General features: G+C 33.4%; 1 protein-coding gene across 6 annotated transcripts in view; it reads right to left on the bottom strand.

Moving 5' to 3' along the window:
• LRRK2 (leucine rich repeat kinase 2) overlaps window positions 1-16027 on the bottom strand; it is a 152039-nt gene that overhangs the window by 71686 nt on the left and 64326 nt on the right. For all 6 annotated transcript variants that reach the window (XR_012094482.1, XM_073020622.1, XM_008002887.3 and 3 more), the window contains 6 exons: window positions 14148-14336; window positions 8074-8192; window positions 6887-6956; window positions 6189-6406; window positions 3334-3584; window positions 2675-2823 (listed from right to left, as the gene is read on the bottom strand). Coding sequence is in view for 5 of the 6 variants with exons in the window: in XM_073020622.1 (XP_072876723.1) it covers window positions 2675-2823; window positions 3334-3584; window positions 6189-6406; window positions 6887-6956; window positions 8074-8192; window positions 14148-14336 (996 nt within the window). In the remaining variant the exon portion in view is untranslated. The remainder of the gene's footprint in view (window positions 1-2674; window positions 2824-3333; window positions 3585-6188; window positions 6407-6886; window positions 6957-8073; window positions 8193-14147; window positions 14337-16027) is intronic.

Below are 16027 nucleotides of genomic sequence, written 5' to 3'. Positions count from 1 at the left end.
TATTTTGTGAATTCTTAAGAAGGAAATGCAGTATGAGGTACCTCCAAGGAATAAAATTCTGTGAAACACAATTTGGGAAATAGAAAATCACACAGCCTGTTTTCTTATCTGTAAAAGAGTGCAACTAGATCAGATGAACGCTGAGATACATGAAATATCTATAAATCTACGGTTCTGTGAAAAAGGCTTGAGGAATTAGTTATTAGCATTTTCAAGGTTAAAAAATATGAGTTATGATTTATCTAGACAATCTTCAAGGGTCAAAATGTTCCAGGACACTCCCAGAAGCTGTCTTCCTGAGAAGCAGAATGATACATATTATACCTCACCTATTGGCAAAATAAATGAGTAGAAATGATTCTCCACTTAAGACTTCAGAGTCTTGAGTTTCATATGTTGTATGGAAAACATTCATAAGGCCACAAAACTAAAACTATATTTTGCATGGGATTTATTTATTTATTTATTTATTTATTTATTTTTATTTTTTATTTATTTATTTATTTTTTTTACAGAGTCTTGCTCTGTCGCCAGGCTGGAGTACAGTGGCATGATCTCCACTCACTGCAACTTCTGACTCCCTGGTTCAAGCAATTCTCCTGCCTCAGCCTCTCGAGTAGCTGGGATTATAGTCACATGCCACCACGCCTACTAAAAAAAACTAAAAATTTTTGTGTTTTTAGTAGAGACAAGGTTTCACCATTTACATGGGATTATTTTTTAATGGTTAGTGGTCTTGCTCAGATGTCACCTCCATGGGGCATCTTCTCAAATGTAAGACCACTTTTCAAACTATTAAGCTTGTGTAGGGCAAAGCAAACAGATTTTGAACTGGGGCCCATTCAAACTTTCACAAGATAATTAATTACATGCACCTGTAAACATCACACAAAAAAATCTCGCTGCTTCAATTTCCTCAACTGGGCAGAGGTCATACCTGTCCTAGGTACGACGACCATTAGGATCATTGTGAGATTCAGCTGAGATGACACACTGACCATACACAAGCTTCGGGGTCATTTTGGATGCTCCTCTTTCCAGACCCAACTTAAATGTCACAGCAACAGAAATGCTTCCCTGACTCCACAGTCTGAATCAGATTCCCCTGAGGTACCACAGAGCATCCTGAAACTTTTCCACAGAAGGTACCACAATATAAAATTACATTTATTTGTGCCATCATTACTTAATGTTTGTCTGTCCTCTGAACTTAATCACAAGTTCCTTAAGGACAGAGACCGAGTTTGCTTTGCTTACTAGTAAGTGAGTGAATCACTCTATCTCCAGTTTCAGGATCATAGTTAGAATGTGGCCAATATTCATGAGAGGAGGAGGAAGGGAGGGAGGGATAAATGAGGAAAATACTATCCAAATTAAGATGGCTTTGATCATTATTAGTTTCTGAAAGCTCTGACAAATTAAAACACCATTAATAAATAGTCAAGCCATATTCTGCTATTAAATAGAATTAAAAATTATTTTACTGAGTCAGGTATAGAATAATCACATGGGTGGCAAGAAGTGAGTATTCTCTATGAAGGAAGATAAAATATGGGGAATTCCTGTTTATTATCATAAAAGTATTTTGTTCCTTAATATTAAAATGTTCATTTAGGATACAAATGAACATAATTTCCTCTATTATTTCATAAGCTAAGAGAATGCAGGGGATTCTACAACTTTTAATAAAAGTGATGATAATTTGCATTATTGTAATGTCTTGCAAAGCACAAGAGCTGATTGAATATACATTAACTTCACTAAATTGAAAACTATTAAATGATTAATTTTGTTTCTAACAACAGCAATAAGAGTAATCATATTTATCATACAAAAAATTGCTGAAGAAACTTCAGTATGAAAAACAGTATTTCAGTATAAGGATGCCTTACCCAGCTCAGGCAGTCATGTTTAGTTGAAGACTAAAAGGAACCACAGTGTACTACACAGTAGGCCAAGTAACTATCATTTTAACCTCTGACAATAAAAATGCGATAACTTTGTTTAAATTATAGACTATTTTTAGAGCAGCTTTAGATACACAGAAAAATTGAGCAGACAGTCCAAAGACTTTCAATATATCCCTTCTCTCACCACCACTACCCCACATATATTTTCCCCTGTTATTAACAATTTGCATTAGTTTGGCACAGTTGTTCCAATCGATGAGCCAATATTTAACACATCATTATCACTCAAAGTCCATAGTTTACATCAGGGTTCATTCTTTGTACTGTACATTCTATGGGTTTTGACAAGTGTACAATGGCACGTATCCCCCACTGTAGTATACAAAACATTTTCACTGCCCTAAAAATCCTCTGTGCTTTACCTATTCATCTCTCCCTCCCCTAACCCCTGACAACCATTGATCTTTTTAATGTCCTCATAATTTTGTCTCTTCCAGAATGTCTTATAGTTGGGAACGAATAGTATGTAGCCTTTTCAGATTGGCTTCTTTCACTTAGCAATATGCATTTACATTTCTTTCAATTATTTTCATAGTTTGATAGCATTTTCTTTTATTGCCAACCTGCTAACTTTATTTTTTAAATCCAGCATAATATTTAAACTGAAATGCCACCTTTCAATCCCCACCTAAAGGGTCCATATGTGACTCATCTTGTACAACTTAGAGGGCCTGGTAAGGAGGAGACCGACACAGAACACTTACCAAGAAAATTCATTCTGGCACTGAAACTCTCCACTTTAGGACAAGCCTCAAGAAAGTTCTCTGATAGGGATGAAATGTGGTTTTTACTAAGGTTTAAAATCTTCAGTTCCTTCAGTCTCAAGGGGGAGCATATCCCTGATATTTTATTTCTAGTCACAAGAGACAAGATGATTAAATTGCATAAATTCATATGCTTTAAAGAAAAAATACCAAAAACAATTTGCTTTCAAAGAATAGCATCGAAGAGGACTCATTAATTTAAAAATTAGTTGTGAAAATGTAAGTCATTGATAAAAGGTGTAATATTCATTGTCTCAGTTTTTTATTATATATAATAATACTTATACATTATAATAAATATATATATATATTTTTTTTTTTGAGACAGAGTCTCGCCTCTGTCACCCAGGCTGGAGTGCAATGGTGTGATCTCGGCTCACTGCAACCTCTGCCTCTTGGGTTCAAGCGATTCTCATGCCTCAGCCTCTGAGTAGCTGGGATTACAGGCGCGCACCACCAACCCTGGATAATTTTAGTATTTTTAGTAGAGATGGAGTTTCACCATGTTGTCAAAACTCATGACTATACAAATGTCAGCATATTTTGTTAACATCAGCATATTTAGGCAGTCCTTTTATTTTTAATGAGCTCTTTCTTACCCTTCTAAAATGAGCTGCTCCAGTTTCTCTATCACATCAGCAAGGTTCTCAGGAACAGAAGACAGCTGGTTATATGACAGGTTAAACTGTTTCAGAGTTGGACATTTCACTGCAGGATCTAAAACCACTGAGGGTCCAATGTCATTTCGAGAGACATCAAGGTTAGCAACACAACTCATTTTCAACAAGTAAGAAGGAAATGATGTAAATTTATTACTGTGCAAGTCCAAATGTGTCAAACTCTTCAGAGTCTGAAAAGACAAGAGTTTAAAATTCTAAAGTGAACCATCTGAGGAACTTAAGTCTAGCTAATATTTCTGCCTTACACACCTCTGGTAACTAGAACCATCAAGAATTTTCAAAAAGTTGAAAACACAATCCACAACAGAATTTCAGTATACTGATTAGCCCAATCATCTCTGCTTATAGCATGGGTAAAACCAGCAAAATTACAACGGTAGACTGTAAAAAGCAGGTTCATGAAAATAGAGTTGAAACCTTCCTTCAGCTTTTTTGTAAATTATTTCCAGAAAGAGCAAAATGGAAGCAGAATAGGCCTCAACAAATATTTGAATTAATGATTTAAGAAAAAGCACAACATAATCCTGGGAATATGTTTTAAATGCTGTCAGAAATTGTTACATATTTTGATATATATAAGATTTAACCATAAAAATAGTTACATACAATATGTGTTTCATTTTAGAACCTCCTCTTTTTTATGAAACTTTTTGTTTCAAATTTCTACTTTCCATTTTTAAGCAGTTTATAATTTTACAATGATAACAGCAAACCCCTACTTACATATTACGTCGATTTTTTACAACTTTGTTATGTAATACTCTTAAAGAGCTCAAATGCCAAAAACAATCACTTCTCTATGCTCTTCTTTATATATCAGTATATTTATCCACACAAGAAATTCTAGACTTTGATATGATTATAGAGGCTTATTAATGACTCTTTGCCTCAGAAGTTGTTTCAAAATTCCTGCCTTTGTTTCAGACCCTTATTAACTTATTCCAAAGTAAAGATTTTAAAATTATTCCCAGGGTTTAATCAGGAAATTTTCTTATAAAAAGGAACATAGTTGAGACTCTTTGACAATAACAAACAAACAAAGTACCATCTAATGGTGTCATTTTGAAATTTCCCTAAGAGAAGGTTCTGAGCTTGTCCAGTCATTGAATGCCAGCATGTCTCACCTTATCACCATCTCTTCCAATTCTCTTTGTTTTAACTAGACCAAATCTCAGAATTATTTCACTTGCTCATTTAACAAATATTAATTGAAGTATTACCAAGTTTCAGGCATTAATTCCTCCACAAATCAATTCAGTAAGTATCTACTAAACTTCTACCATATGTCAGGTCTCACTAGGCACTGGGAATAGACAGAAACAAGCCTGAAACAAGTTCTGTCCTCAAGGAGTTCACAGTTTAGTGAGGGCAAAGGTACTTTAAATCAAATTGGATGACTGAATGAGAATTAGAGGGAAAGCATCATGTGTTATGGAAATGGAGGTTAGGTGGTCAGGTTGCCTGGAGGGTAGAAGGAAAAAGGAAGAGAAGCAGAGAGTGATGAAGTGACATTTGAATTGAGCCCTGGGTGACTTGAAGTATTTAGCAAGGCACAGAGGTGAAGAGAGAAAGACACATTTTAGACATTACAGCATGGCTGGATGAGTGGGTCACCTTTCTTTCTTCTCTCTGTCTCCAGATATAAAAACTTTACAGAGAAAAACACCCCTTAAATATACTTAAAATTTATGTAATGTTGCCTTTAAAACATCTGAAAATTATGATAATTTTTTAGACTTAAAAAGGGGGAAATGCATTTGCAACAAGACTTTTTTTTTTTTTTTTTTTTTTTTGAGATAGGGTCTCACTCTGTTGCCCAGGCTGGAGTACAGTGGTGCAATCTTGGCTCACTGCAACCTCTGCCTCCCAGGATCAGGCAATTCTCCTACCTCAGCACCTAGTAGCTGGGACCACAGGCACCCCACCACACATGGCTAATTTTTTGTATTTTTGGTAGAGACAAGATTTTGCTGTTGTTTACGCTGGTCTTGAACTCTTGAACTCAGACAAATCCGCCTGCCTCAGCCTCCAAAGTGCTGGGATTATAGGCATGAGTCACCATGCCCGGCCTTGAGAATTTAACAATTTAAACATTTGCATTAAAATAATTTTAATTTTCATATCTTCTTTGGCTTTCAAAACTATTTTGATCTGTAGTACATACAAATGCTGAGCAAAGTCAATTTTCAGAGAGCTATCCTATCAACAAACTATATTATAGTTTAATTCTTATAAGACAGGAACTTTGACCAAAAATAAAAATCTTTTAAGTTACACATTATTTTAAACTGGAAAAAAAAATAAGCCACAATAATCATTTAGTTGAATCTCTATTTTACAGATGAGAAAATGAAGGATTAGAGCAGGAGGAGTGACATGTTTGTATTGTCACACAGTTGTAGCTGAGTCAGAGCCAGTACTACCAAACCAGGTCTAATTCTAGTTTACCTAATCTAATTTAAATAGTTGACGTTGTCTTACTTGAATTAAATGATTAAAGTTTAATCAATATACACTTGATAGACTTTAACATGTACTCTGTACAAAACCTAGAACTTCTTTCTAATCAGATCTGTTTCCACAGCCTGCCCTCAAAGATGCTCCTGAACATCACACAGACTAAGATATGTGTGCAAAAACCAGAAGAACGGGGGACTTATTGCCCAGTGACACAAAAGCAGAATGTTCTTTTAAAAGACTTAATCAGGAAAACTAGATATAAATATAAAAGCTCTTCAAACGTCTTAAAAGTTACAAGGATAAATTAAATTTACTTCACATAGCTGTTGTGGAAAGCTCGTGAGTGCATTCTGGTGAAGCTCCAGCTTTTCAAGATGCTCCAAATGACCACTTATACAGGATTTCTGGCTTAGGGCATCAATATCTCTTAGTTCATTTGCTGAAAGGTCTAGTGATGTAATATATTCTCTCTCAGAAGCCAGAGAAGAAATGCTGTCTGAATGCCTCACATGGGATTGAAGTTTTGATGACCCTTTTGTCAAAAACAGACAGACAATGGAAATATAAGCAAATAATTTAAATTCATGTAGTGAAAGTTTACTGAGCACCTCCTAGCAATCAGGCTTTCTTCAGGGCACTGAAGATTCAGTAGAAAACCAAACTATGGAGTTTACATTCCAGTGGCAGAGATGAACAGTAGATAAAAAGCATTTAATCAGGTGGTATAAATGGTGTGGGGGAAAAAGAAAGAAAACTGAAGAGAGGATGAAGAGTGGCACTGGTGGGAGGTGTTATTTACATTTCAGAAAACTTGTAAAAATAAAGACTAACGTGTTCTATAATATTCAAGAAAGGTAAATTTTAAATGTATACTTCATTTTTCTATAGCTTATGGGAAATTATGTAAGATGAAACTGGCCCCAAGAATATTTGAATAATTGGAGGAAATTCAACCAAACACTGTATTCTGCCCAAAGTATCTATTTACTTATGATTACATCCAAATACTTACTGAGTGAATCATCTGAAGATAATATTTTTCTTTTTCTCCTCAGTAAATCTTCATGATCAAAAATGGGCCCCTATTAAAAAATAATGATATTTATAATAAAATTGCTGTCACTTGTTGGACAAGAGGACATTTTTATAAGGAAAGAACCATGAAATTTTAATAGGGTTAAATGGTATTTATAATTATGGGAAAAAATAGGCAAGTAAAAACTAAGAACCCAATTATGAAGATAAAAGAAAACAATTCAGTTTTGTGCTCAAATGACCTTAGTATCTACTCTTTCTCTTTTGTTTTAAATATAAGGAAACTGAAAAACAGAAAGGTTGAGTCAAAAAGCCATATCTATATAATTTCTCTCATTAACCAAACTACTTTTTATAACTAAATTTATATATAAATTCAAAAGAGCATTTATAAAGCTGAGAGCTAATTTAACCGATTCAACTATAGTCATTCATTTCACCCATCTTAAGGTCTAGAATTAACATAAAACAACACTGATATTTTTAGTACTCAGCTATAATCAAAATTAGAGCATAGGTTAGAATAGATCCTTCAAAGTGAACCTGAGAATAAGGTGGCTCCCAATTTCCTCAACTAGAATGATCAAACTCCTCATGCAAATATGCAAGAGTCCTTCTATAGTTCCAAAACAGACAGGAGGTTGAAATAATAATAATGGTGTCTAAAAAATTAAATAACTTTCAATACACCTATAGATATAGATATAGATATAGACAAAGATAAGCAATGAATTATATTATGCTACTCCATCTTGTTCAGTGTCCTTCAGACTTCTGTCTGGTTTCTTAGAAATCACTATAAGATTTCTAGCTAAAGTGTTCATGGGACCAACCCACACCATTAGGTACAGGTCTAGCCTGGGCTCTTTTCAGACATGAAGTTCTGAAAAGAAAGAAGAAGAAAACCATCCTGAAGTGTACTGCAAGTATACATATATATGCCCCAAACAAATTCATACCCTGCATACTCAAAAGACTATAAATGTGAATTTAGCATAATTTACATCTACTGTGTTTTCATATATATACATATATAAAACATCTCAAAATTATAGTTTTCATACATCAGGGAAATCCCTACCAATTGTTCCTAGCTTTGGCATAAATTTTAGTTATCAAGAAAATGTCAGTAGCAAAACACAACATAATCACAATTCAACTTACCAAGGAACTGGAATGCCTTTGCAAATTTGGTGAGCAACGTTGTAATACGGCATCTCGGTAAAATTCTCCTACACTAATTGAATTTGATTTCTTTTTCACAAGAAATGAGCCTTCACTTCCTATTTTGAAAATGATAAAGTAACATGAAAGTGAGTATGAAAAGCTTACTCAATCATAAGATCCTTGTTCAGTCATGGAAGATTAAACCTATTTTTATTAATGGAAATTTCACAGTCCATTTCCTTTGTAAAATCTTTAAAATAGAAATGATAAGCCATGTTGGTTTTTCACTTTAAAAATTCAACAACATTTTTCTTCACCCATAAATATTTATGGAATGGCTGTTACAGACTAGATACTGGGTAAGCACTGGATAATGATATGCAGGAAAAAAATAAATCTATGCCTCAGAGGAGCTCATAGTCCAGCAGGAAAAAGCAAAATCAATCAATGGCTACATAAGCTATAACAAATATGTGTGTGTGCAGAAAGTTTGTATGCAATCTGATCAATGTTACTGCTTTCTGTTTCTCTGTATTTTTTTATAGAGACCACTGGAATAGGATCTAGCAGCATAGGAAAGAGAGTGGATTAACTCCCTGAATTTTTCTTATAAATTTTTCAAATCTTGCTTTAAATGTTGTAATCACACAAATTATTTAACAGCAATTTTGAATATATTCCTATCTGAATTTCATGTTTCATGGTTTCTTTTATGGAATGGTATTAAAATAAACACTATAAATTTGGCTGGAAATAATTATTTTATAAAATAAGGAAAAGGCAGTACTTTCAAAATAATAAATTTACAAAAAAGATCAATAAATAAATCATATTAAAGATAAATAATGTGAATGCATTTGTGAAAATTATGATTTTAAATTCCCCTACTCTTTATCTTAGAAAAACAAAGAATTCATTTTACTTCAAAACCAAATTATAAAATCTGTATATCCAAATATCCCCTTTATAATATTCAGTATAAATCCTGATATAAACAGTTCCCACCTGGTTCATCACTGAAGTTCAATTAATTCTATAATTTAAATTATTTTAATGCTTAAGAATTTTAATAAAATAGAATTTATAATTTAGTAACAATTACATAATTATAAAGATTATTAAATTATCATAATTATCCCACTTTATATGTTTGTGAAATGTCTATTAGCACATTATTTGTACAAGCAGCATAGTGCATTTTATAGTTATTTTATGTTAAAATTTCTAATGTTTTATTTAAAAATACTTGAAGACAGTTCTTTCAGGCATGATAGAGCAACAAATGTGAATGAACTTAACCTACTTACATAAACAACAAGAAAACTGGACAAATACATTAAATGACTGGATATAGACACTGGGCGACAGACAGCACAGGACTATGTAATACCTGAAAGAAGGGTAACAAATTATGTGAGCCCTATGATCACTCTGGTCTTCTGCTTGGAGACAAATTAAGGGGCATACACATAAGAAGAAATTTAAACAGTCTCACGGCTTTCCTGAGATGAGGAGATAGACATCAACATTTATGGAGACTACAATAGCTGGGAGTTCTGGGGCAGTTACAGAAAAATAGCTCCAGTAATCTGCATATGGGTTTCTGGAAGATCTGCACTAGAAATGTAAAAGGGAATTCTTCCAGAAGAAGAAAATGATACTAACTGCAAACTTAGATTAACATAAAGTGGTTACTTCACTTAAAAAATTATTTTTTATATATAATCCTTAACGTTTGCACAACAAACAGCAGAGCTTCAAAATATACAAAGCATAAACAGATAAAACTGAAAAGACGACCAACAAATCCTCAATTATAACTTCAATAGTTCTCTTTCAAATACAATAAATAGAAAGAAAAATCAGTAAAGTCACAGAAAACTTGAGAAATTTTACCAAACAATTTGGCCTATTGATTTGACCCAATAACAGATGAATATACTTTCTTTTCAGTTGCACATGGCACACCACCAAGACAGATCATATGATAATCCATAAAGCACGTTTCAATAAATATAAAAGGATAGAAATCATCAGAGTAGGTTGTCTGACCACAACAAAATTAAATTGAAACCAATAACCAAAAAGTTATCCAGAAAAATCTCCTGGCCGGGCGCGGTGGCTCAAGCCTGTAATCCCAGCACTTTGGGAGGCCGAGACGGGCGGATCACGAGGTCAAGAGATCGAGACCATCCTGGTTAACACGGTGAAACCCCGTCTCTACTAAAAAATACAAAAAACTAGCCGGGCGAGGTGGCGGGCACCTGTAGTCCCAGCTACTCGGGAGGCTGAGGCCGGAGAATGGCGTGAACCCGGGAGGCGGAGCTTGCAGTGAGCTGAGATCGGGCCACTGCACTCCAGCCTGGGCGACAGAGCTACACTCCGCCTCAAAAAAAAAAAAAAAAATCTCCAAATATTTGGAAAACAAACGACAGTCTTCTAAATAACTCATGAATCAAAGAAGTCACAAAGGAAATTAAAATTTTTTTAAATGAATGGAAAGATGACACATCAAAATACTGGGATGCAGTGAAAGTGATATTTATAAGGACATATATAGCCTTAAATAAATGTTTCTGTTACAAAATAAGAAGGTTCTAAAAACCAGAGTTCTAAGCTTCCAAATTAAGAATCTATTAAAAAAAGTCAATTAAAATGAAAATAAGTAAGGAAAGGGAACAATAAAGATAAGAACAAAAGTCAGTGAGAAAGTAACACAAACAATAGAGAAAATCAATAAAACAAAAATCTGATTCTTTGAAGAGATTATTAATAGGATAATTAAATCACTAACAGGATAATTAAATAATTGCTATAAGTAACATTAAACAAATAAATTTGGCAACTTATATGAAATGGACATATTCCTTGAAAGTTACAAATTACTAAAACTGACTTAAGAAGTAAAAGAAAATTAAAATAATCATACATCTATCAAAGTTATTAAATTCATAAGTTTAAATCTCCTCCCCACAAAAATTTAAAACCTAGATGGCCTTTGCTGGTGAAGTCTATCATACATTTAAGAAGAAAACACCTTTACACAAACTCTTCTAGAAAATTGTGGAATGGGAAACACTTCCCAATTCATTTCAAGAGGCCAGCATTACTCCCATAATTACAAGGAAGCATAAAACTACAGACTAATATCTCTCACAGATGCAAAATTCCTTTTTTTTTTTTTTTTTTTTTTTTTTTTTGAGACGGAGGAGTGCAGTAGCATGACCTCGGCTCACTGCAAGCGCCACCTCCGGGTTCACGCCATTCCCCTGACTCAGCCTCCAGAGTAGCTGCATCTACAGGCGTCCGCCATCATGCCCAGCTAATTTTTTGTATTTTTAGTAGAGATGGGGTTTCACTGTTAGCCAGGATGGTCTCGATCTCCTGACCTCATGATCTGCCCGCCTCAGGCTCCCAAAGTGCTGGGATTACAGACGTGAGTCACTGTGCCCAGCCAGATGCAAAATTCTTAACAAAATTTTAGAAAATAAAATTTAATACTATAGGAAAAGGATAATGTACTATAACCAAGTGAGATTTACTCCAGGAATGCAAATTGGTTTAACATTAGAAAATCAGTCGGTGTATCTGACTATATTAACAAAATATAGGTGAAAAATATGAATACCTCAGCAGATGCTGAACAGCATTTTTCAACACCTATTAATGATTTAAAAAAAAAAAAAAAGGCTCTCCAAAAATGACTAGGAAGAAGCTCCTTCAATTTGATGAAGGGCATCTATGAAAAATAACAAATAATGTCATAATTAGTGATTAATGACTGAATGTTTTTCATCTAAGTTTGGAAACCAGGGAATGGTGCCCAGTCTGACCAATTCTATTCAACATAGTACTGGAGGTCCTAGCCAGTGTAATATGACAAGAAAAAAAAAAGGAGCCATAAATATTAGAAAAGAAAAAGCAAATCTGTCTTTATTACTAAATGGTATAATTACAAACAAAGAAAATCCTGTGGAATCTATAATAAGGTACTGGAAAACTCATAAGTGAGCTTAGCAAGTTTACAGGATAAAAAATTCATGTACTAATAAATGAATTGTATTTCCATATATCAGCAGTGAACTCCTGGAAATTAGAATTCAAATACAATACCATCCATAACAGCATCAGAAAACATGCAATACAACACACTGTTAGAAATTTTAAAAGACTAATTGAACTATATATCACATTAATATGTCAAAAGACTCGTTATTAATATATTAGTTCCCTCAAATTGATTTACAGATATAATCTATAGAAATTATTTATGTATTAATTATATGGTATAGATTATATTAACATTACAGGTAATAAGATTTAATTTATAAATTAATTCTATATAAAATCCAAATATGGACTTAATTACAATAAAAATCCCAGCATAAAGTTAGTTGATTCAAAATTTATATGGAAATGCAAAGAATCTAGATTAATAAGAACAATTTTTTTAAAAGAACACCAGAGGACTTGGACTACCTGATTGTAAGACCTGCTAGTAAGCCAGAGTAATCAAGACAGTGTGGTTTTGGCATAAGAATAAGGTACAAATCAGTGGCACAGAATAAATAATGCTAAAGTAGAATCATACCTAAACAGTCAATTAAAGAGAACAAAGCTTCCATTAATTCAATGAGGAATTATATAGCATTTTCAACAAGTAATGTTGGAACAACTGGATATCCACACAGAAAGAAATAAGTGTCAACCCTTCATTGACACATCACACACAAAAATCAGCTTAAAATGTTTTAGACCTAAATGTTAAAGCTGAGATTTTAACACTTCTAAGAGAAAATATAGGAGAAAATATTCACAAATTTAGGCTAAGAAAAGGTTTCTTAAGTGGGATAGAAAAAGGACAAACCATAAAAGAAAAAAACTGGAAAACTGCATTTCACCAAAATTTAAAACTTCTGTTTTTTAAAAATAATAGAATTAGTAAAATGAGAAGACAAGCTATGACTGGGAAAAAAATATATGCAATATATACACCTGTCACAACTTCTATCTAGATTATACAAAGAACTTTTATGTAATCGTAAGACAACCCAATTAAAAGCAAAATACTTTAACACTTCACATAAAAATAAGAATGGCCAATAAGAACATGAAAATGTCCTCTATGTAATTAGTCATTAGGGAAATGAAAATTACATCCAAATGAATTAAATCTCCACTAGAAGAGCTAAAATTAACTTGAAAATACCAAGTACTGACAAGGATGTAGAGCAACCAGAATGCTCATGTATCGCTGGTGGAGGTAGAACATAGTACAACCACTTTGGAAAATAGACACAAAAGAGTACTTACTGTATGACTCTATGTACATAAAACTAGAGAAAACATTAATCTACAGTGTCAGGAAGTAAATGATTGCTAAGGGGCAGGGGCAGGGGAAGGGGACGGTTTCAGTGAAGAAGCATGAAGAAACTTTTTTGGATGATGAAAATATTGCATAACTTAATAGCGATGATGACTACATGAATATGTTAATTTTCAAAGCACATGAAAATATATACTTAAAGTGAATGCATTTTATTTTATATAAATTATATATGTATATAAATCACTACACTTGATTTTTAAAAATGGTTTGACTTGAGACACAATATCTTGGAACAACTCTCATTTTTTGCTCTCTCAAATATCCTTATTCTATCACCCAATGTTTTCAATCATACTATATTAACTAAAAAGTCCCTCACTCCATTTTTACTAAACATCTTATTAACATTACTACCTTTAACAAAGTTAAGGAGCTTACACAAGCCACAAAAGGATTTAGTCAGTGTCAAGAGTGTGGAATCTCATTCCAGTCTAGTCAGAGTTTATTTCCTGGAATATTAACCATTAACCAATTAGTCAGAATAACATTTAGAAGCACAGAGACACACTTCCTTGAAACATCACTTTGACCAAAATTAGTAAACCTAACCGTTTGTGATAATAAACACATTTCTACTTAAGTTTTTCCAAATGATTTAAGTCAGGTTTTTGTCTCGGGTCCTATTGTTCAATGTCAGTGTATAAATATAAAACATAAAAGGATTTCTTTTTATAATAAATACCTTCACTATCTAGATCATCACTTTGAGCAAAGACACTGTCCATAGAAGAGTCAGGAATAAAGGTCCATTCATCAAATTTAGACAGCACATCTTCAGAAAAATTTCCATCACTGCCTAAGGCTGCTCCTTCTTCCACGGCACTTTTCATCTGATATCTGATCACCATTCTTGCTAGTGTAGATGCTATATCTGAAAATAAAGAGATGCACCAGGAACTTAGAAATCAACAATTATGCAAAAATAAACATATATAGGACCAAAGTTCTTATGTATTCCTATGCTTCTAGAGAAAATTTCTATTTTTCCTTCCAAAGTCACCTTACACTAGTGATCCTGAATAATTAGCAGGTGGCAGATCATATTTTTTAAAAAAAAACATAACCATGTATACAATGCTTTGGTGTAGATAGCAAAATTGAATCTCTATGGAACTTTATTCAGGAAAAGGCCTAGGCTTTGAAGCCAGACAGGCCTGTGTTCAAGTCATAGAAATGCCATTTGTGAGTTATATAAGCTTCCTGGGTGTCAGTGTCCTCACCTGGAAAATGAAGATGATAACATACACAGCATATGGTAATGGAAAAGAGTAAATGAAACCACGCATATAAAATGTTTAGCACAATGCATAGAACACATAAAATACTAAATAAAGGATGTTGTTATTTTTATAAAGTTTGCTGAGTGATTCATTATGACTATTGGGAAATTTGATGGAATTTCAAAATTAACATTCTTCTCACAACTTCATTACATTATATATCAGCTCTACTATGAAGAATAAGTTGACAGAGTCCTCATTGTTCTACATACAGCCAGGAAGATTTCTTCAAATATTACTACTGTAATTACTGTAATTACTTCAAATATTACTACATGATACAGTGGTAATTTTCAAAGCACATGAAAATATACTTAAAGTGAATGCATTTTATTTTATATAAATTATATATGTATATAAATCACTACACTTGATTTTTAAAAATGGTTTGACTTGAGACACAATATCTTGGAACAACTCTCATTTTTTGCCCTCTCAAATATCCTTATTCTATCAACCAATGTTTTCAATCACACTATATTAACAAAAAAGTCCCTCACTCCATTTTTACCAAACATCTTATTAATATTACTACCTTTAACAAAGTTAAGGATACCACTGTATCATGTAGTACAATATCCAGTGATGAGTTGGTTAATGCAATGCTGGTTAGGCCTCCTACTGTAAAAAGGAAAATAAACCCTGGGGCTCAGAGCATGGTGGCGGATCATTTGATATTACCGCCGTGAAGTGTAGCTCATCAGCTAAAAGACATTGACGCCAGTAGGAATAGCAATTATTATAGTAGCAGAGGTGAAGTACACTCATGTATCTACATCTATTCCTACTGTAAATATGTGGTGAGCCCATATGATAAACCCCAAGAAGACATTTGATACTGTGGCTTACACTATACCCATATACCCAAATAGTTCTTTTTTTCCAGAGTAATATGTTATGATATGGGAAATTATCCTGAAGCCCAGCAGGATGAGTTCACACACATATATGTCACTCAGGCAAACACTACCTGAAAAATGTTTGAAAGCTATGACCCAAAGTGTTCTTTACTCAGACCAGCTGCCAATGAAATCATGGTTATACCCTCCAATTAATCAAATGACATTACTGTGTTTTTTTAATTGGGTAAGATGTGTCAATGGTAAAAACTTCATACACAGCAAAGGGAATACAGTGAATGATAAATCTCCCTCCATCCTTCTCCAATGGGCCCACAATTCCTCTCTATCAGATAGCGAAGATTAGAGTAAGCAGATTTTTGGCATGAGACTAGTTTAAGTAATGAAACATGGGATCTAACCATGTCTCAGTAATTTCCAAA

Source organism: Chlorocebus sabaeus, chromosome 11 (genome assembly GCF_047675955.1).
Source record: "Chlorocebus sabaeus isolate Y175 chromosome 11, mChlSab1.0.hap1, whole genome shotgun sequence".
NCBI classification, from domain to species: Eukaryota; Metazoa; Chordata; class Mammalia; order Primates; family Cercopithecidae; genus Chlorocebus; species Chlorocebus sabaeus.
This window is presented reverse-complemented; position numbering and strand designations above follow the sequence as displayed.